Raw genomic sequence first — 23,644 nt, forward strand, 5'->3', positions numbered from 1 at the left:
CCTTTCCCCTTTATGCACTGAAATTCCAACAGATTTCTTTCTTCTTTGAGGAACACCATTTTTTAATATTTCTACAATTTTCTCTTGCATTTCTTGAGAAACTGGAGCAATTCTGCCCATCTTTGCTCCTCAAAGACTGCAGCAAATCAGGATCACGATCACCTGTTGACATCATGTTGACGGAAGTCCTGTGGAACGGTTGTATGCTAACAAATTAAATGAAGATGAAAAAAGAAAAATGTGAAATATCTCGGGTTCACACTGAAACGAGTGGGTTTCTTTCTTTCTTTTTTAAATGATTAACTCAAAGGCACTCAACATGGGCCGACTTACAAACAAAGCTGCTTTTGATAGCGGCTGAGAATCTGACATTTTAAAGTGTCTGAGCTTTCACCCCTGAGACAAAATGCACTGACAGCCTAATTTTCTCACACAAAATGTCATTTTCAGCTTAAAACTGAGATGATATGTACATCTATAAGCATTTAACTTTTGCACTGTTAATGTTATAGCTGGGACTCTGGTGTGTGGAGCACATATGACGGGAAATGACATTGTTGTCCGTGTGCGCTGACACAGAAACGCTTTTGAGATTAGTTTTTCATGTATGTGAAGCAAAGGCTGTGTGAACATGGAGGTGACAGGGAGAGAGGACTTGGCCTGACCCTGTGGGAAACTCATTCGCTTGAGTGAACAACCGTCAAGCTGGTGGGTGTATTGTCTTCTGGGAGTAAACGAGGGCACTGGGCCTTATCTAAGCAGAAAAGAAAAACTCCACTTCAACGCAGGAAGACAGCAATAAAACCAGCGACTAGCTGATACAGTAGAAAACGCTGTGAAAACAACTCATCACACGCAGTCTGCTCCTCTTTGTCAGCCCAGCTCGTGGAATCTGACGTTGGCCGGACGAGTGGGAATCAATCTGCAGGGGCCGACAGCTGACCTTCGACCTTGATGTTTGGGAAACCATGACAGCTGCCGTTAACATGAGTCTACTGCACTGGGGGACAGTAAGACCTGGTAACAGCTGAGCAAAGATCCAAATGTAAACTTTCTTTAATTGTGTGGGATTTCAAAAAATGTCCTCTGTGTTATTTAGGGCTGCATACTTCAACACTGCAAAGAAAAGAAATGAAAGAGAAGACTTGAAGTGTAAGTTTTCTTTCATATAAGAATAAAGTAACAACAGATTTCTATGAATTCTGAAGACCTGTTTGACCTCTTATAAGTATGTACTTATCAAACATTAGTCTAAAAAAATGGCAAACACTTGTAAAATCGGAAAGTCTCAAGAGGAAAAACTGAAGTCTTTAAATTGCTAATCCTGTCTTATCAACTAAAAGGTAATCCTTTTACAGTGCAATAGCACAACTGCAGCACATTTTGAATATTATGAAACAATGAATCCAGCAATTTGGCTCTCTTGACTGATTACCAACATTTAAGCATAAAAGAAGAGCGATAATTTACTTTATTAACCCCCAAAGGAAAATGTATTGTAGTAGCTGCAAATTCACACAAATTACTAAAAAAGCATAAACTACATAAACCAAGAAAAACTCATGCAAGCTACAAATTTAAGTAAAAGATAATAAATATATGATAAAATATGGACTATAGCTAGAATTTAAGATATTTGAATTGTTGCTATTGTAAAATTTAATGAATTTCATAATTTTCTTGTACATTTACAATGACAGGGCTATTCTATTCTATTCTATTCTATTCTATTCTACTTACTGTTATGAAATAACCCGAGCTCTTTGGCTTCCATTGAATCCACTCACACACTTCTGGTCATGTGATCACTAGCCACGACTTAACTGCTATTTTGGACATGTGACAATGTAAGGTCAAACGAAAAAGGCCTGAAACCATCTGGCAGGCAGTGGTCAAGAGGGAGGAATGTGTATTTTCTAACCTGTGGACGAGTCGTTGGTTGGCAACTGTTGGGAAATCGATTGGTGAGGGCCCCATTCGCATAGGCCTAGAAACTGGTCAGTGGTCCCCTGGCAACCACTGGTCACTAGTGAAAAATGCGTATTCCTCAACCTTGTGATTGCTTTAGTCACTAGAATATTGCTCTTAATTTGAATGAAACATACCGACTTGTCAACAACTTGTTCGTCATGTTACAATCAAGATTACAGTTTAGCCTCAGAGAGACCAGTCAGTGATAGAAAAATGAGTATTCCCTGAACAGTTATGAGCTGTGCGTGATTGCAGTTGCAGGGGAAATGATTGATAAACTACAGCCTGGTCAGGGGCTACCTGGAAACCACCTGTTGCTAGGCAAAAAATGTGCAAAAAAACCTCCTTGTGATTGTTTCGATTGCTAGCATTTCCTGTGATGATGTTTTGAATGGAGTTTTCTACAAACACTGGCTGGCTAAATTCTGAGCAGTAGCGAAATGTTGAGTGCATCACTGAGGCACAACTTTTACTTTGGAAGCAAACAATCTCTATTTCTGATTTATGTTTCATTATTTCAAGTTTTATTACCACTGGGCTAGCCAGTGACTAACGAGATCACAAGAAGCTTTTTGGTGAAGCGCCCTTTCTGTTACTTTGTGCATGTGACTTCACATAGCAACAGCCAGCAACCATGAATCACTCGCCAGCAAGTCAGGGAACACACTTTTTTCCCTAGCAACCGTTAACCAGTATAACGAATAGCTCTTCACACAACAGCGTGTTTCTTCACAACTGTAGTAAATTTACCAATTTTTTTCAGTTTTATGTTCCAGGTTGTTTCTAGGTTGAGCTAAGTGTCTTTCTTGCAGAATTTTTTTTTTAAAACTTTGTTTTGTGTACAGAATAAACAAACAGGATTTAATGAGCTTTAGATGTGCTGGTGGGCAGATTTCCATGTTTTCAGTCATCTTTATGCAAAGCTTTCCTGGCTCCAGCTTTATAGCTACTGCTCAGACATGACAGCGTTACCAATCAAACTCTTGGCAATGACAGAAATAGAAGAATTTACCAAATGTCAAAACATTCCCTTAGATAAGGAAGACATCTTCTGATTTGAATTCAAATCCACAACAGAAAAGAAAAACTTTCTTTTTTTCCAACTCACTCACTTTTTAGGACAACCCTTTTGGGTTTCTGAAATCAATCGGCTGCACTCTGCCTGGATCGCTAAGCCGCCACCATCATTTTAAGATCCTGCCAATCACACTCTGGTGACTTCATCACCGATCAGCCGGTCCTTCACACCTGCCCTTTCATCTGTCCTAAACTGGGAGCTGGTTTTCACTCTCGGTTCTCTCATTTTGCTCTCTGATACAGTGATGGATACTGTGAGAGCTCGAGCCTCGCCTAGTTAACAGTCAGCTTGCGTTTGGTGACAGAGCAGATGAAATGAAAAGCACTCAATTGTCCGGGGGCGTTTTTCCGCAGTGTCTGTTTGAGAGCCTGCAGAGCTCAGTCCTCAAAACCAGGTCAAAAAGTGCCACGAAAGTGGAGGCTGGTTTATTTTTGCACAGCTCACGGCGACTTCCTGCTCTGCGGTGTCCACGGTGCCAAGACCGGCAGGTCGGCATATGGGAAGACAGACTTTAGCAACAAATCAAGAAAGCTGAGGTCAAGTAGGAAGAAAACTTGTTGTTCGCACCTCAAGTTCTGTCGCAGATTTTTTACATTTAATGACTTATTTTTAAGTAAAAGCTAAACTATTCATGACAGGGAAAAAAAGACTGAGGCCACATCTCTAAGGCAAATATATAATTTGCTTTGATTATTTTTTCATCCAAGTGCTCTTCATACAATTCAACTACACAAGCTGGGAAGCCATTTTCCCAATTTTGCATATAAATGAGAATGAGAAGATGGAAACAACATGGAAGCTACAAAACAGTTTATAAATTTATGGATCAGAGCTTTAAACGACATGCTGATATTTGTTTCCAGTATATTTGAAATATATTTCTTTATATCCTCCTGAGAACTAGCTTATTCATTTATGACCTCTGTAATGGACATTTGTTTCTGGTCTATATCTTTTGACATATTTGAGCTACCCTACTAAGTCCTGATGTAATAAATAGAGGATATCCTGGGCTTTCAATTGATATCTTGTGTGTTTTCGTTTGGTTTGTAGGTACTAAGTCAATCAGCTACAAATACCGAGGTTAACTGAAAAACACTCAGGTCTCTGTTGAGCCACACCTCTTAATCTTTGAATTCAGGTGTTTTCAGTCTCATAAAATCAAGAAATCAGCCAGGCAGGCTACCTTTACAAGAATTTGTGGAAGAATAACTATTCTCACTAAATTCAAGTGTGATACTGTAAAATGATGTCGTGAAATTTCATCCCTCCTAAATGTTCCACAATCAGCTGTAACAGGTAAAATTGCAAAGTGGAAGCATTTAGGGACTGCACCAATTCATTCATAAGCAGGAGACCACCTAAAGTTGCCAACACTCTGCTGAGACAATAACTACAGCGCTCCAAACCTCATCTGGCATTAACATCAGCACAAAACCTGTGTGCCGGGATATCATGATAGCATGGGTTATGATGGCTGAGCAGCTGCATGCAAGCCTTACTATTAGATAGAGTGGTGTAAAGCACACAGGTTTGGTAAAAACCAGAATGCTGCCTGACTGCATTGTACAGGTTGTTTTTCTAAAGTTGGCCTGGGCTTCTTAATTCCAGTAAAGGGAAATTTTAATGTTTCGGCTTACTGTACCAAGATATTTTGGGCAAATCTAGGCTTCCAACTTTGTGGGAACATTTTTGGCAAGGCCTTTTCCTTTTCCTTTTCCAGGATGACTGTGCCCTAGTGCACAAATCAAAGTCCATAAAGGTATGGTCGGATAAGTTTGGCGTGGAGGAAATTGACTGACTGGCACAGAGCCCCAACCTCAACCCCATCCAACACCTTTGGGATGAATTAGAGCAGAGACTGCGAGCCAGGCACTCTCATTCAGCACCAATATCTGACCTCACAAATGCTCTTCTTGATGAACAGACAAAACATTTCTATAGATTTGTGTAGAAATATTTCCCAGAATTTTGGAAACTTATATTTGCAAATGAAGGGCCAACTCAATTTTAATGTCTATGGATTAATGTGTAGGTGGCCCGATACTTGTAATGTGTGGAAGACTTGCTGATGATATCCCAAGGAGATATTTTACTTCATCCATTTGTTACAGTTTTTATTCTTGTGTTTTTGGTTTGCATGCAGCTTGATGAGATTTTCATCATTTCTAAGATGATTGATGAGAACATTTAGCGATAACTTAAAATGCACGACATTTACATCTCATCTTCCTGCATTTGCATTTTCATTGCTTTTAAAAGAGAATATATTTCACTGTCATGGCATGATTCATGCTACTGTGATATTAGTTCTGGATGATACTCTCAGAGAGACTAGGGCTTTCTAAAAGTTTCAGCTGAATCCTCTACTTACATTAATGCAATGCAACTTCAAGCTTGCCCTGGGGATAAAATACATCTTGTTCAGGGATAGTGGAAATAAAAGCATCATGCAACGTTAGACTGGAGAAGAGGATGGTGCAATGTTTTGGGATGAGCTTCGAGGGGTTGTTGAGTTAGTGGGGTGGGGGGGCTTAGGATATAGCTGCTATTTGGAAGTACTAATCATCTTATTAATTAAGCCAAGTGGGAACACGTGCATAGGATGAATAATTCACCACCAGCTCCGGGGCCATTCTGCATGTTTCATTTTCTCTCCGCGGCCGAGTGAACTAGCCAATCTGTCACAGGAAAGCGCGAATGTCAGAAAGGCATCAGAGCCATTTTGGATTAAAGCACCCACTAGGAAGTGGGAAGTGCAAGGACAGTAGGAGGAAGGTATAATGTCACTGCATAGCTCTTAAAATTAGAGAGGTAGAAAAGTAAAAACACTCCGTGCTAATTAAAAACACACATAGGCACAAAACTTTCCATCCCTGTCACTGCAAAGATAGCATTTTGAGTTCCCATAACCTACTTTCAAAAATTGTGGCGATACCTCTCTGTGAAATGCTCCGCTCTCAGTCTTAAGTACTTTCTTTAAGTACTCTCTTTATGCACACTTAATCCCGCGTGTAATACACAGTCATTTTGGCTACATACTGTAAACAGACATAAGCTGACAGAAGGTCAACTTCTGGATGACAAAGACACAAAACAAGCAAACAAAATTAAATAATACATTTTTCTCCACAGCTTCCAGATGAAAGAACGTGAAGATGAAAGCAATTTTACACAGCTTGATTACTGATTGTGCTTTTCTCTACAGAGAGACCAACCGGAAACTTTAACATGAAAGATTGTGGTTGTTTACATGAGCTGAGGCAATCCTTGGAGAACTCAGTCTGCAATATTCAGCGGGCGACTTGATGATATTTTGTATCATGGGAACCTTTTGTTGTTAAAAATTTAAGCCCTGACATGTTGGAAGAGTTAAGAGTCGGCACAGATTGTGTTTCTCCTCTGTGTTTAACAAGATCCCGTACGACACTGTCTTCTGCAGGGAAAACCTAAGTGGCTGGTGCATTATTCATCGCTTAAGTCATCAATAATGCACAAGGAGCTGTTAACTATCCACACACACACACACACACAAAAAGACAGATAAAACTAAAATAATTATAGTAGGGGATTTGAAAGTTGCCACAGTTTCTCCATGTGACAAACTGAGTCATTGTGTGAAGGACCCTTGGGACAGCACCGCAGGAAATGGGGCAGAAGTGATCTATTCTTATCAGTGAGGCCAGCGTCTGCTGCAGATGATCAAGAGGCTTACCTGCTGGTCTAACTGAAAATGTCAAATGGATAAAATCAGGCAGAAAGTACCTGATGATTGGAAATCATTTATTTCTTTACTGACAAGTGCACGTGTGGCAAGTGTCCATTCTAGGTACTTGGATGGTATAATCTTTATGATCAAATTGCTGGTGAGCTTGGCTACACAGGGGAAGTGGAGGGACCACTAAGTAGTTTTAAACAAGTAGGAATATATGCTCAGTAACTAACCAGCAGCAGAATTATGGGCAGTGGCCTAAGCAGAGAAGCCCAGACATTCCTCTCTCTAGCCACCTTCTCCAGCTTATCTGGGGGAACACCAAGGCTTTCCTGGGCAGCCGAGAGAAGTAATCTCTCCAGCTTGTCCTGGGTCTACCCCTGGGCCGCCTCCTTGTTAGACAGGGGTGGGGAACTCCAGGCCTCAGGGGCTGGTGTCCTGCAAGTTTTAGATACCACCCTGGGTCAACACATCTGAATCAAATGATTAGTTCATTACCAGGCCTCTGGAGAACTGCAACATGTTGAGGAGGTAATTTAGCCATTTAAATCAGCTGTTTTGGATCAAGGACATGTCTAAAACCTGCAGGTCACTGTCCCTTGAGGCCTGGAGTTCCTCCACCCCTGCTGTACGACATGCCTGGAACACCTCAGCCAGGAGGCGCCCACGAGGTATCTTAATCAGATGCATAAACCACCTCAGAAGACTCTTTTTCATGTGGAGGAGTGTTGGCTCTACTCTGAGCCCCTGCCAGATGGCCGAACTCCTAACCCTATCTAAGGGACAGCCCAGCCACCCTGCTCATTTCCACAGCTTGCATCCGAGATCTCGCTCTCTCGGTCACTACACACAGCTCGTACCAGGTAAGGGTAGGGATGTGGATCGACCAATAAATCGAGAGCTTCGCTTTCACAATCAGCTCTCTCTTCAACATGACAGACCGGTACAGCGTCCACATCACTGCAGCCATGGTTCCAACTCATCTGTCGATGTCCTGTTACTGTCTTCCATTTCTTGTGAACATGATCCCGAGATACTTGGGACAGCAACTCGTCTCTGACGCGGAGTGGACACTCCACCCTGATCCAGCTGAGGACCATGCCCTCGGTGCTGCTAATTCTCATACATGCCACTTCACATTCAGTTGTGAACTGCTCCAGTCCGAGCTGGAGGCCACCACCTGATCAAGCCAACCGGAACACATCAACCACAAAAAGCAGAGATGAGATTCTGAGGTTGCGAATGCAGAATCCTTCAACCACTTGGGTATGCCTAAATATTGGCATTGTTTGTTTTTAATGCATTTTGAATCGTCGTCTTGGCATAGGCCAAAGATGCCTATGACAGTCTCTATTAGGTAGATAAACTAGTACTTGCACCTTTATACTCAAGTTGAGTACTTTTCACCCAGTCGTGCACACATTCACTTTGAGAAACACTCACTCAGACTCTGATGGATGCATCGGGTCTGATTTGGGTATTTGGTTGAGTATTTCGCCCGAGTATTTGTAGACGAACTGCTCTACCACCTGAGCCACAGTCACAGCAACATTTTGTGCCAGGTAGAAGGCCCTGGACAGTTCATCATGTCTATTTCATTCCTTTAAGCAAAAACAACCTACAGATGTCACTGAAAAGCCTGAACACTGTTTCGTAACTGGACCGTGTAACTCTTCCTATTAAATTAATTGTTCAGCTATATCCATACTTGAAGCTAATTAGACAAGACTCTGAGAACAGATTGATGATAATTACATCAGTGCCACTTCAGGGTTTGCCACTTTATGGTCAGGACAATGATGTTGATGATGCTGATGATAAATCTGTGAGTTATGCCAACAAAAACAAGGTCAGTGCACGATTTAACTTGTGCTGCCCACGTCTCAGTTTGAGCTCACTTTTTTGGTGTCCCTATTTAATAATGTGGGCTGACTGTTTCAGAGCAGCCAGATGTAGCAGAGCAAAATAAATTATGCCGTTTAAAACATTTGACTGCTTGAGCTGAAAAGAATAACTCTTTGTTTGTTCCTTTCCCAGTTGGGTCACAAAGGAGAAATGGCACTGTGGATTTTCTAGGCATTTATCTCTCTCCAGTTCCATGCCTGGAGCAAGCTATAATATTCAGACAGTCTGTGTTCTCACCCGGAGAAGTTATATAAAAATATGTCAGTGTTTTCTGTGCAAACCCGACTCATTTACCTCACTGATGAGACCTTCAGTGCGGCTCTGCCTCTCCTTCCTGCTCATTCTCTGGTTCACTTCTTCTCTTTGGGGTGTTTGGGGTCATTCATCGCTCTCATTTTGCTGCTTTCTTATCTCCCTCTTTCATTAACATTTACACAGATAATCTCTTTACATGGCAGCTTGAGGGGTAAATATCAGCGCCTTTAATGGAGCAGCATCAACCTAAACGGCTTTAAGACACTGAAGCTTACGCCCACTGTGAAAATTCATTCTTGAAAAACCTCAGGCCTGACTTTGCCCTCTGCATTTATTAGTGCTTTCTTAAACAATTGAGCAACCGTGTCTTTTATCTACACAGAGTCACTTATAAAAAAGACATATTTAAGGGTAGTGTGAGCTGTATCACTGCACGGCGTTGGACTATTACTGAACAATGTTCTTATGCACTTACACTAACTAGACACTTTATTAGGTACACCTGTTCAACTGCTTATTAACATAAATTTCTAATCAACCAATCACACGGCAGCTCAAAGCAGCAAAATGCAACTCAATGCAATTAGGTATGCAGACATGGTCAAGATGACCTGTTGAAGTTCAAACCGAGCATCAGAATGGGAAAGAAAGGTGTTTTAAAGGATCTTGAACGTGGCGTGGTTGGGCTGGTCTATTTCAGAAACTGCTGATCTACTGGGATTTTCCCACATAATCATCTCCAGGGTTTACAGAGAATGGGCCGAATGGAACAGTGAGAGGCAAAAATGCCTTGTTGATGCCAGAGGTCAGAGGAGAATGCTGGCTGCCTTGAGCTGGTAGGAAGGAAACAACAATTCAAATAACCGCTTGTTATTTGAAACAGATGGCTACAGCAGCAGAAGACCACTTCTGTCATCCAAGAACAGGAGAATTAGGCAACAATTTGCACGTCTCACCAAAGCTGGATAACATAATATTGGAAAAACCTCGCCTGGTGTTATGAGTCTTGATTTCTGCTGCAACATGTGGATGGTAGAGTGGTTTAAACAACATAAAAATTGAGCCATCCTGCTTTTAATCAACATTTTAGGCTGCCGGTGGTGGTTCAAACTGGATAACACGCCATAAAGCTCAAATAATCTCAAACTGGCTTCTTCAACATGACAATGAGTTCAATTCAATTCAATTTTATTTATTTAGCGCCAAATCACAACAACAGTTGCCTCAAGGCACTTTATATTGTAAGGTAGACCCTACAATAATACACAGAGAAAAACCCAACAATCTTATGACCCCCTATGAGCAAGCACTTTGGCAACAGTGGGAAGGAAAAACTCCCTTTTAACAGGAAGAAACCTCCGGCAGAACTGGGCTCAGGGAGGGGCGGGGCCATCTGCCGTGAGTGGTTGGGGTGAGAGAAGGAAGCCAGGACAAAAGACATGTTGTGGAAGAGAGCCAGAGATTAAAAACAAGCAATGATTCAATGCAGAGAGGTCTAAGTTCACTGTACTCAACTGGACTCGATAGTCACCAAATCTCAGTCCAGCAGAGCAGCTTTGGGATTTGGTGGGACAGGAGATGAACAACCAGCAGATCTGCAGCAACAATGTGATGCTATCATGTCAATATAAACCAGAATCTCTGGGGAATTTTTCCAGCACTTTGCTAAGGCAGTTCTGAAGGTGAAAGAAAGTCCATACCAGAAATGGGAGGCTGTAACTAATAAAGTGTCCAGTAAGCGTATTTTGAACGAAGCCATCATGCAAAACACCTTTGAGTTGAAACATTTGTGCAATAATTAACTGTAAGCATGACACATCCTTCTCATTACTAATTAAATACAGTATTGGACAGTTTTTTTCTGCTTCTCTTTATGTGGCTGTCCCGACAGTCCGACAGAAGGGTTAAAGCAGGAAAGGACAAATAACCTGCTTCTTGTATGTGAATTTTTAAGGCTTTTCCTTCTCTCTCACTGAGTTTAACAGAAGCTCCAGGTAGCTTCTTCTTCTACCAAGAAATTACAAGTAATTACATCAGCTTCAAGGCTGAAACAAGACTTTAAAATGTTTCCCGGCCACGTGACCTGTTCTGTCTGTCCTCATTAGCTTGCTTTTGGGGCCACCTTGAATGAGAGCTTGTAGAGCATCAGTTTGGGTTAACTTAGTGTCACTTTCTGTTAGACCTTTTTTTCTTAATAGGAGTAAAGATAAAAGATAGCACATGTGCAAACCCTCAAAGTCAAACCTCTTGATTTATCTCCCTTCCTGTAGCAGGAAAAAGAATCTGCTGCAATCTGTTACCTATTTTCTACACACACACACACACATGCAGTACATTCAGTTTGATTAATCACCTTTAATTGCCACTAAACATAATGAGTGGCAGACCGTGACTTGGATTGCATTCAGTGACCTGTTATGACATCCGTGAAGAGTTGAGGACCACTCACTGTGTAGCAATTTAACACACTGATGATACCCCTTTACTCTTTTTAATGTGATTCATGGAGATCAACACTAAAGTCCTGCCACCACATAAAACCTTCCAGTACAAAGTCACTCTTTCATTTCTGCTCTTTCTTGATGACCATTTTGGTTTAGAGTGACCAAAAGGAGAGCTTGGAGATAAATCAGGGTGTTTTATTGCCTATGAGACTAGAAGAGAAGCCAAGAATGCGTTTGAACTAATGCAGGAGGAAAGCATGTAGAGCGCAAGTAATGATCTGAAACAGCATTCATTTTTAGAACGCAGCAGAGGGGAGAAGTGTAAAGCATGTGGGGTGGATTCCTCATGGGGTCCAGTATCTTAGAGACCTTTGCTGCTTTGTACTTCAGGAAGAGGGATTTGGCTGTTATGGCAGCAGGTGGTTAAAGTCGTTTACAGCAAGGAGAGAAATGCTGCAGAAAGATGGAGAAATCACTGTTTTTCTGCTCAAAAAGACAAGAAAAAATGCAACTGAAAAACAGAACAGATCCTCTTAAATGATATCACCACATTTCCAGCTCTGAAGTGTAAATGCTGCAGGTGTGGATTCGAGATCAAGATCCTTAGTGTGGTACTTTGTGCATCAGCATTAGACAGCAAAGATGAAAAATTCGCCGGCTCAGTCACAAAAGCGCACAGATCAAACAACCAAAAGCTTTGATCAGTTTAAACATGAAGGGGAATGCAAGATGTTTATGGGCATTTCTAAGGCTGTGTAAGTATATGGGTAAGCAGGACATGCTTTTTGAATACTGGTTGGTTTTTCTATGGCTACGGCAAAAACCTTGAAGCTCAAATAGTTTTCTTGAAGTTTGCAACTGTGCTGTTTTGGTTCATTTTTATTAACCCGTCTTTCCAGAGGTAGGCTTTTTGGGAAAATGCTGAAAAATGTAAAGCCTGCTACTTGCCCAGTAAGGAGAGTGAAAATTTGATTCCATAGGGGGCCAGATTCTATCATGCTGGTTTAAAGATGCTCAGGTGGAGGAAATACACAGAGCTAGGACTGTGTGCAAAATGTGAAGCTTTATGAGATGATCCATCTCTAATATTTGTGCAAGTGAAGAAGAGAAATGACCCCTAAAAAGGCACAAATCCATCATTTTCCCTTTGCAATGTAACTTAATCAACATTGTTTGATAAACCTGTGTCTGTATTTTGGCATTAGCGCCAGAAATCTAGGTTTGGTCAGTCTCTACTTCATACTGGAGGGGGGGGAATCAGTAAATAAGCTAAAATAAGTTGAGATTTCTAATCGTTACATAGAATATTTGTTTGTATTCTTGTCATTTTGCAGTAACTATTTATCAAGATGTGAAAAAGCTTTTTCTCCAGTGAACATTGTGAGGAATACTCTGAAGCTCCCAAAGATGACCATGCTCAGCTCTGCCAACTCTGAGCTTTGAGCCATCTGTCACAGCTCCGTGGGCAGCTTCAGATGATCAGATGATAGATCAGAAATAACCAGGTGCCGTGAGATACAGTCAAAAAAAAAAAAAAAAAAAAAAAAGTGCCACCTGCTGAATATTGGCACTAAAATTCCTGGTACCACTGATTGGTTTCTAAAAATACTATTTTTCCCATTTTACATCCAAGCATGATTACGCAGAACAGATTGGCAACTTTTCATGTGATGGAAATTTGATATGAGCGAAATGTTCGACCCCATCTGATATTCCCAGCAATTTTACAGTTGTCTATCGCATCTGAAGTGACACTCTATCTCCCTACAAGGAATGATCGGAGTGGGGTGCTTTTAAATTGTTGTTCTGGAGACATATAAAACCAGATTGCTGAGTATAAATGATGAGGACGGGGAGATAATGATGTGCTTGTGTTGCTTGTGCACCAGCACTCAATACATTCATTGTTTGTTTGTTTTTTGGTTTTATCATGGAAACCAGGAGACACCTCCACTACACAGCATGCTCCCTGTGTGTGTGTGTGTGAGTGTGTGTGTGTGTGTGTGTGTGTGTGTGGGTGCATGTGTGAGTTATATCTAGCTCTACATTCTTCCCTTCTTCATTGAAGGCTGGAGTGTGGAGGTGAGGGTTGCTGGTGCAGAGGCGTAGATAATCTCAGCTCTGCCTCTCCTGCCCACAACAACTCAGCTTCCAAAATAGCTTCTCAATTCACACCACAGGCCTGCATCTGTGCTTCACTCCCCATTCTCAATAAAGCATAGCTTCAGTGTTTGCCATGCCTAATGATCTTCAGGGCGCCTGTGAGCTGTCAAAGCACTGAAGGAATTTGATGTTGGCATCTCGTGAGACAGATGGTCATCATTTACATGGTCATGCAAACAGAAAACAGCAGCTTCTAGTTTTCCACACTTGTGTCAAGCCAGCCTCCAATTCGAGACTTGCAGTCAAGCCAGCCTCCAGTTTGTTTTACGTTCCCTGTGTATTCAAAGTATTACGGGAATGGATGTGGAAACCGGATTTCAAAATAAAAGCCAACTTCGAGTGAATTAACAGATATGTTAAGAACATAATAACATATAATTTAGGCTTTTTTTTTTTTTTTTTACAAACTCTAATGTTAGATCTATATGACACAGCCTTGTACCCTAATTGTGCCCTGTCACTATCAAGGCCATCTTATTTTGGATTTCAAAGTAAAAGCCCTGTGAATCTTCATTTTTGAACTACTCTTTCAATGACTTAATAATGCTCTTAAAAGCAAAAGTCGTATTTCCAAATACTATTTGAACTTTATATCAACACTTTCCAACCACAGTCTTTTTACAGTGATACCATATCAATATCAAGTCAGTCTGATTTTGCCTTTCATAGTAATGGCCCTTTGAAATTGTCCATAATTGACTTAATCTTCTAACGATTCAAAATGCTCTAAAATGAAAAATTCTTGTTTCCACAGGGTAATTCCACCTTAGATCAACAGTATACAGCCCCACAGTGATACCATATCAATATCAAGTCATTCTGATTATGCCTTCCAAAATAAAAGCCTTTTTAAATTGTCCATAATTGACCTAACTTTCAGTGATTTCAAAATGTTTTAAAATGGAAATTTCCTGTTTCCACAGGGTAATTCCACCTTAGATCAACAGTATACAACCTCACGATGTTACCATATCAATATCAAAACATTCTGATATTGCTTTAAAAAATAAAAGCATTTTCAAACTGCCCATATCTGAGTTGCTCCTGGAACAATTTCAAAATGCTCTAAAATGGCACATTCCTGTTTCCACAGGGTAATTCCACTTTAGATCAACAGTATACAGCCCCACAGTGATACCATATCAATATCAAGTCATTCTGATTTTGCTCTCAAAAATAAAAGCCTTTTCAAATTGTCCATAATTGACCTAACTTTCAGTGATTTCAAAATGCTCTAAAAAGGAAAATTCCTGTTTCCACAGGGTAATTCCACCTTAGATCAACAGTATCCAGCCCCACAGTGATACCATATCAATATCAAGTCATTCTGATTATGCCTTCCAAAATAAAAGCCTTTTTAAATTGTCCATAATTGACCTAACTTTCAGTGATTTCGGAATGCTCTAAAAAGGAAATTTTCTGTTTCCACAGAATAATTTCACTTTAAATCAACAGTATACAACCCCACAGAGATACGATGTTAAGATCAAGTCACTCTGATTTTGCCTTCCAAAATAAAAGTATTTTCAAATTGCCCGTAGACGACCTACTCGTTTAACAATTTCAAAATGCTCTTAAATTGAAAGATGCTGTTTCCACAGGATAATTCCACTTTAGATCAACAGTATCCAACCCGACAGTAAAACCATGTAAATTTCATGTTGGTCTGATTTCGCCTTTCAAATTAATGGCCCGTCGAATTTGTCCATATGTGATATACTCTTTCAATTATTTCAGAATGTTTTAAAAATGAAAATTGCTGTTTCAACACATATTGGGTTTTCATTTTGAAAAGCAAAATCAGACTCAATTGATTATGACAGAATTGAATCATAAAGATGATGTAAAAGGAAGCTGAAATTGCCACTAGGTTGTAATTGATAGTACGTTTATATTTTAAGTCTGTGGAAAGATGTCATGGTTGGTTTGCAAGCTGTTTTGTAATTTCTTTATTTAGAATGACATCTTTCCACAGACTTAAAATATAAATGTACTATCAATTACAACCTAGTGGCAATTTCAGCTTCCTTTTACATCATCTTTATGATTCAATTCTGTCATAATCAATTGAGTCTGATTTTGCTTTTCAAAATGAAAACCCAATATGTGTTGAAACAGCAATTTTCATTTTTAAAACATTCTGAAATAATTGAAAGAGTATATCACATATGGACAAATTCGACGGGCCATTAATTTGAAAGGCGAAATCAGACCAACATGAAATTTACATGGTTTTACTGTCGGGTTGGATACTGTTGATCTAAAGTGGAATTATCCTGTGGAAACAGCATCTTTCAATTTAAGAGCATTTTGAAATTGTTAAACGAGTAGGTCGTCTACGGGCAATTTGAAAATACTTTTATTTTGGAAGGCAAAATCAGAGTGACTTGATCTTAACATCGTATCTCTGTGGGGTTGTATACTGTTGATTTAAAGTGAAATTATTCTGTGGAAACAGAAAATTTCCTTTTTAGAGCATTCCGAAATCACTGAAAGTTAGGTAAGTTATTGGCATTTTCAACAGGCCATTATTTTGGAAGGCAAAATCAGAATGACTTGAAATTGAAGTAGTACCATGGTGTGGATGTACACTTTTGATCTAACATGGATTCATCCTGTGGAAAGAGCAAGTTTCATTTTTAGAGCGTTCTGCATTCTTTAAAAGAGTAGGTCGTATATCGGCAATTTGAAAAGTCTTTTATTTTGGAAGGCAACATCAGACTGATTTGATATTGATATGGTATCACTGTGGGGTTGGATACTATTGATCTAAAGTGGAATTATGCTGTGGAAACAGCAATTTTCCATCTTAGAGCATTTTGAATTCGCTCCAAGAGTAAGTCATATATGGGCAAATTGAAAAAGCTTTTATTTTGAAAAGCAAAATCAGACTGACTTGAAATTGACATGGTAACATCGTGAGGTTGTATACTGTTGATCTAAAGTGGAATTACCCTGTGGAAACTGAAATCTTCCTTTTTAGAGCATTCTGAAATCACTGAAAGTTAGGTAAATTATGGGCATTTTCAACAGGCCATTATTTTGGAAGGCATAATCAGAATTACTTGAAATTGATATGGTAACATCGTGAGGTTGTATACTGTTGACCTAAAGTGAAATTATCCTGTGGAAACAGCAAAATTCTGTTTAAGAACATTTTGAAATCGTCAAAAAAGTAGGCCGTATATGCTCAATTTGAAAGGGCATTTATTTTGGAAGGCATAATCAGAATGACTTGATATTGATATGGTATCACTGTGGGGCTGTATACTGTTGATCTAAGGTGGAATTACCCTGTGGAAACAGGAAATTTCCATTTTAGAGCATTTTGAAATCACTGAAAGTTAGGTCAATTGTGGACAATTTGAAAAGGCTTTTACTTTGGAAGGCAAAATCAGAATGACTTGATATTAATATGGTATCACTGTGGGGCTGTATACTGTTGATCTAAAGTGGAATTACCCTGTGGAAACAGGAAATTTCCATTTTAGAGCATTTTGAAATCACTGAAAGTTAGGTCAATTATGGACAATTTAAAAAGTCTTTTATTTTGGAAGGCATAATCAGAATGACTTGATATTGATATGGTATCACTGTGGGGCTGTATACTGTTGATCTAAGGTGGAATTACCCTGTGGAAACAGGAATTTTCCATTTTAGAGCATTTTGAAATTGTTCCAGGATCAAGTCAGATATGGGCATTTTGAAAATGCTTTTATTTTTGAAAGCAAAATCAGAATGACTTGATATTGATGTGGTAACATCGTCAGGTTGTATACTGTTGACCTAAAGTGAAATTATCCTGTGGAAACAGCAATTTTCACTTTTAGAGCATTTTGAAATCTTTAAAAGAGTAGGTCGTATCTTGGCAATTTGAAAAGTCTTTTATTTTGGAAGGCATAATCAGAATGACTTGATATTAATATGGTATCACTGTGGGGCTGTATACTGTTGATCTGGAGTGGAATTATCCTGTGGAAACACGAAATTTCCATTTTAGAGCATTTTGAAATCACTGAAAGTTAGGTCAATTGTGGACAATTTGAAAAGTCTTTTATTTTGGAAGGCATAATCAGAATGACTTGATATTGATATGGTAACATCGTGAGGTTGTATACTGTTGACCTAAAGTGAAATTATCCTGTGGAAACAGCAAAATTATTTTTAAGAACATTTTGAAATCGTTAAAAAAGTAGGTCGTATATATGCTCAATTTGAAAGGGCATTTATTTTGGAAGGCATAATCAGAATGACTTGATATTGATATGGTATCACTGTGGGGCTGTATACTGTTGATCTAAGGTGGAATTACCCTGTGGAAACAGGAATTTTCCATTTTAGAGCATTTTGAAATTGTTCCAGGATCAAGTCAGATATGGGCAGTTTGAAAATGCTTTTATTTTTGAAAGCAAAATCAGAATGACTTGATATTGATATGGTAACATCATCAGGTTGTATACTGTTGAACTAAAGTGAAATTATCCTGTGGAAACAGCAAAATTCTGTTTAAGAACATTTTGAAATCGTCAAAAAAGTAGGCCGTATATGCTCAATTTGAAAGGGCATTTATTTTGGAAGGCATAATCAGAATGACTTGATATTGATATGGTATCACTGTGGGGCTGTATACTGTTGATCTAAGGTGGAATTACCCTGTGGAAACAGGAAATTTCCATTTTAGAGCATTTTGAAATCACTGAAAGTTAGGTCAATTATGGACAATTTAAAAAGGCTTTTATTTTGGAAGGCATAATCAGAATGACTTGATATTGATATGGTATCACTGTGGGGCTGGATACTGTTGATCTAAGGTGGAATTACCCTGTGGAAACAGGAATTTTCCTTTTTAGAGCATTTTGAAATCACTGAAAGTTAGGTCAATTATGGACAATTTGAAAAGGCTTTTATTTTTGAGAGCAAAATCAGAATGACTTGATATTGATATGGTATCACTGTGGGGCTGTATACTGTTGATCTAAAGTGGAATTACCCTGTGGAAACAGGAATGTGCCATTTTAGAGCATTTTGAAATTGTTCCAGGAGCAACTCAGATATGGGCAGTTTGAAAATGCTTTTATTTTTTAAAGCAATATCAGAATGTTTTGATATTGATATGGTAACATCGTGAGGTTGTATACTGTTGATCTAAGGTGGAATTACCCTGTGGAAACAGGAAATTTCCATTTTAAAACATTTTGAAATCACTGAAAGTTAGGTCAATTATGGACAATTTAAAAAGGCTTTTATTTTGGAAGGCATAATCAGAATGACTTGATATTGATATGGTATCACTGTGGGGCTGTATACTGTTGATCTAAGGTGGAATTACCCTGTGGAAACAAGAACTTTTCATTTTAGAGCATTTTGAATCGTTAGAAGATTAAGTCAATTATGGACAATTTCAAAGGGCCATTACTATGAAAGGCAAAATCAGACTGACTTGATATTGATATGGTATCACTGTAAAAAGACTGTGGTTGGAAAGTGTTGATATAAAGTTCAAATAGTATTTGGAAATACGACTTTTGCTTTTAAGAGCATTATTAAGTCATTGAAAGAGTAGTTCAAAAATGAAGATTCACAGGGCTTTTACTTTGAAATCCAAAATAAGATGGCCTTGATAGTGACAGGGCACAATTAGGGTACAAGGCTGTGTCATATAGATCTAACATTAGAGTTTGTAAAAAAAAAAAGAAGCCTAAATTATATGTTATTATGTTCTTAACATATCTGTTAATTCACTCGAAGTTGGCTTTTATTTTGAAATCCGGTTTCCACATCCATTCCCGTAATACTTTGAATACACAGGGAACGTAAAACAAACTGGAGGCTGGCTTGACTGCAAGTCTCGAATTGGAGGCTGGCTTGACACCAGTTTGTCCACTTATGAGGTAAAATTAAAAATGAGCCACTGCCTTTCGGGTTTGTTTGGCAGTGTTTGGCTAAAGGCAGCGTCACATGAAGCTGGACCGTGTATCAGGCAATAAAATGCATCCTCTTACTATTGTTAAACACTCATTTAAATCCAAAGCGGCAGAACGAACACCCCACAGCTCTGTACCTCTCTACCGGATGCTAAGCAGAGCTGACACGACAGCGCAAATTATTTCGAACACAGACTTGTTGCTCAGCTCAGAGGATGTTGAATCATTGCACAGAGCGGCCAAAAACATAAATAAAGACAGAAACAGACGCACTTGTAAGGGACGAAGACAAATCTTAGCACCCCGATCATTTTTACGCACGTACCTTGTGCAGTTTCCACATTGCGCCTAAAGCTTTGACCTCATGCGTGCCGTGTTTCCCTTCCTCCAAACACTGATAACATACAGGCATCTTGCACTGTACACAGTACATGCTGAGATTCTCCAGTTCGTGCTCTGTGCAAGTGGAAATTTTGCGGGGACTGGCGCGGCGACTTATCCGCCCCTGCGCCGGCGGCACCAGGCGATGCTTGGCGAGTGGACCGCGGGGAGGATGGCAGCGCAGGCGGCACGGGTCGCAGTAGAAGACGTCGCACTGCTCGCACATCACGGTGGCCTCCTTTGGACTCTTCTCACAGAGCTGACATTTGAGAGCGGCCGCTTTGCTCTGCTGATACCTGTCCACCACCCCCTCCAGCACCCTGTTCTTGGGGAACCCGCGGAGTCCCCTGTCATCCAGGATGAGGCTGCGGTGACACTGCGGACAGGTGATGCAAGAGTTACGAGGGATCGGAGTTAAGGAGCCGGGGTGCGGTAGAAGGTGCTGCTGCTGCGGCTGAGGGACAGTCGGGGGGAAAACCCGAACCCCGTTCGGTGATTTTTGGCAAGGGGTGGTCGGAGCGCTCACGAAGCCCCCGTAGGAACCGTAGCCACTGTCCGCCTCACTATACAAACTCATTTTATCCAAATCCAGGTAATCATAATCGGAGACCCCGGACCCGGAGGCTCGGCTGCTCTGTGGAGACTCGGCGTCGGGGGTCTGCACAAGAATATTCCGAGCACAGGCTAAGCAAATGTTATGGGAGCACGGCAGTATGATGGGCTCCCGGTAAAATGAGCCGCAAACAGGGCATTTTAACTCTTCCTCCATTTCATCCATGGTTGCTCCTGAGAGGTGAGAGATTCCTCCGGGGTGTGCAAATAGAAACGGGAGAAGTTTCGGCAGAGCCTCGGCTGATCGGGCTTCTCTCTGTTTGCGCGTAAACGAAGCTCCAGTCGCGTTCTGCTGTTAAAACTGCAAGTGCAACCTTGACCAAATGAAAGGCATCAACGAAAAGGAGGCATACTAACACTACTCACCAATAAGCACGCAGCGTCAGCTCAGGCTGGATTGCTATTGGACAACCAGTGGATTCCAAACAACCATTGGACAAATGAACTGTCGGCGTGAAGGTCCGTTAATGAGCTCTAGAGCGATATACACAGCAGACACTAATGCGTGTGGACATCAGTGAATGCACAGGATAATTGTTTAGAGCCTTAAAAGGAAATCAATAGAATAAAATGATTACTAAACACAATCTGAACTCAACATCCGTCCTTCATATGCTTTCATTTAACATGTGACATCTGTAAAAAAAAAACATTTGTCCAACCAGTGGTTAAGGAAAGAAACAAAAGCTAAATTGCAGTGATATAACACAGTTTGGGAGTATGATATAACATTAGAACCAGAGAATATTTGACATTTATATCATTACTAATTTTCTGTATTTAGTTCTCTGTAACTGCTGCACAACATAAACTTGCAAACTTGCTGTTTGAAAAGCTCCTTTCATCCGCACAGGGAGCAAAGATCACTGCTGAAGCTGAGCGAAAACATGGAAACTGACACCTTGTGAGATAAGATAAAGCAGCGGCTCTCAAATGCACTCCAAAGTGTTTTTTTCCTTGAGTATCCAGAGCCTCTTTATTTCTCTGGCCAAATACCTCAGTCATTTTTGAGACATCCATGGCAACGTGAGCAGCTAGTCTTCAGTGAAGCTGTTGACCGGGAAATGAATTGGAATAATCCCATTTAAAAGAATACTTTTTTCTCAGAGGCCCAGAGGGCGACATGAGGCCACTTAGTGTGATTATATTAGCATATTTCCTAAGAAAGTTTGGGAATAGAAATGGCATTAATTAGGAAATTTTTGTTAAACATAATCAGTTTGTCATAGTTCCAGATAAATATGTCAAACTTGAGTGTGAACAACCACACAATCACATACACAGTTGCATTTTCAGTGCATCACCTGGAAAATGGAAAACGGAGTTTTTGAACATCTCTTTTGCAACACTGTCAAAGAGTTGTTTAATTTCTGCCAGAGCTTCCTGTGCTGTCAATGTTTCTGCCCATTATCATCTCAGATTCGTGAAAATATACAACAAATGGTGAGTTTATCCCTGCAAATGCATCCCTGGATTAAACCAAATACAGTGTTGACTTCAACCAAATGTTTGTTACAAGTCCATTAGCTATTTTTGGATGCATGCTCGCTGCCTCCTCTGGCATTATGGCGTTGTTCTCTGTGTAATCTCCTCATTTGGGGGCTACAGTGCAGCTTCCTGTTTGAGTAAATCTTTACTTTGTATTCTTTCTTTCTTTTTTTTGTTCTTCATTGCCAACACTCTCCTTCTGCCAGGACACACAGGCCAGGCAGCTCTCACCGGGAAATCTTCACAGATTTCTTTTTACTTTTCATGGATCCCATCCCAGAATGCTCCTGTGTCTGTGATCGTTCTGATGTTTTTAGTGACCTCATGTGCACCAACATGGGAGAGAAAAGACAACAGTACCAAGAAACCATAACCCCCCCCACAAGGTCAAGTTATGGGAGAATATAATTCTAATTATAAAACAATTATTAATTATAGAATAGAATAAAATAGAATTCAACTTTATTGTCATTGCACATGTCACAGGTACAAGGCAACAAAATGCAGTTTACATCCATCCAGAAGTGCTTTAGCCATGATATAGATATATTACAAACATATATTAGCTATAATATAGATATGTGAGTATATTACAGAAATGGGTCTATTATGGTATGTTATAATGTACACAGTATGAAGGTATGTTATGAATATGCTATAACTATAAGTATGTACAGGCTATGAACAGGATATAAATATGAAAAACTATACAGAAATATGAGATATACAGCTATACAGAAATGTGAACTATGCAAGTAATAAACAGTTGTAGAATTAAAAATTATCGTATTGAACAGAATGATTATTTATCCAGAATTATACAGTAGTGCAGTTGAGATAAGTGAGATATGTGGATAATTTCTACAGAGGCTATATGAAGTGCAAGTGGTTGAGAGTGGTGGTTCAGTCCATGTTATTATTGTGTGTATGAGGGTACAGTTGTCCGTTGTGTGTGTGTGTGTGTAGGTGGTTGTGGGTGTGTATGTCCAGTCCATGTGTTTAACGTGGGTCAGATGTCAGGAGGCAGAGTTCAGGAGTCTGACAGCTGTGGGGAAGAAGCTGTTCCGGTTCCTGGTGGTCTTAGTCCACCAGGTACCGGATTCATAATTCATAATTATCAATGATGACCTAATATGAATTGGTTATTTTTTCCAGAAATAACTGATGAGCATTGAAGAGTTTTACTTAAAGATAACAGCTGCAGATTTTAATTCCCATTACTCTTATTGCTAATTCTTTAAATACCCAGCAATATCCCAAACAGCAGGCCCATCATTTTCAGTGAACAGAAATTAAATCTAATTTCTAATAAACCTTCAATGAATGCTTTGAAATCATCTTTCTTCTCACAGTTCATATTAGTGAGTATTTAAAACTGTCTTCAAAACAAAAGGCAGCCCAAGTTTATTCATAACTTGAATTGCTTTATTAAACATACAGTATTGTGCATTTCTTCCAGCGATGAACAATATCTGAATAAATATAAGAAAACAAAAAATCCTGACACAGGATCTGAGAGATGCATCTTCATAAATGTTTACTGAAGGCTCATCTGGAATGCTCTCAGTGGAAGGATGACAGCCAAGATGCCATTCTTATGGAAGGGAAACAGGGAGAACCCGTGCACTTGGATTTCTTTGATTGCCATATGAAAGATGGAGCACATTACTTCAGAAACTACTTCACCAGCCTGGGAACATTCTGCAGCAGC

General features: G+C 39.8%; 1 protein-coding gene across 2 annotated transcripts in view; it reads right to left on the minus strand.

The window, feature by feature from the left end:
* Nucleotides 1–20,748, minus strand: part of trim9 (tripartite motif containing 9) — a 46,836-nt gene extending 26,088 nt beyond the window's left edge. The window contains exon 1 of one of the 2 annotated variants that reach the window (XM_085342882.1): nt 19,778–20,748. In XM_085342882.1, coding sequence (XP_085199008.1) covers nt 19,778–20,611 — 834 coding nt within the window. In that variant the 5' untranslated portion in view covers nt 20,612–20,748. The remainder of the gene's footprint in view (nt 1–19,777) is intronic. The other variant, XM_085342881.1, reaches the window with a different exon arrangement.
* Between the last annotated feature and the right edge of the window lie 2,896 nt (nt 20,749–23,644).

This window comes from Diplotaxodon limnothrissa, linkage group LG19 (assembly GCF_057381915.1).
Source record: "Diplotaxodon limnothrissa isolate DT_005_m linkage group LG19, D_limnothrissa_male_GT1.1, whole genome shotgun sequence".
Classification (NCBI taxonomy): domain Eukaryota; kingdom Metazoa; phylum Chordata; class Actinopteri; order Cichliformes; family Cichlidae; genus Diplotaxodon; species Diplotaxodon limnothrissa.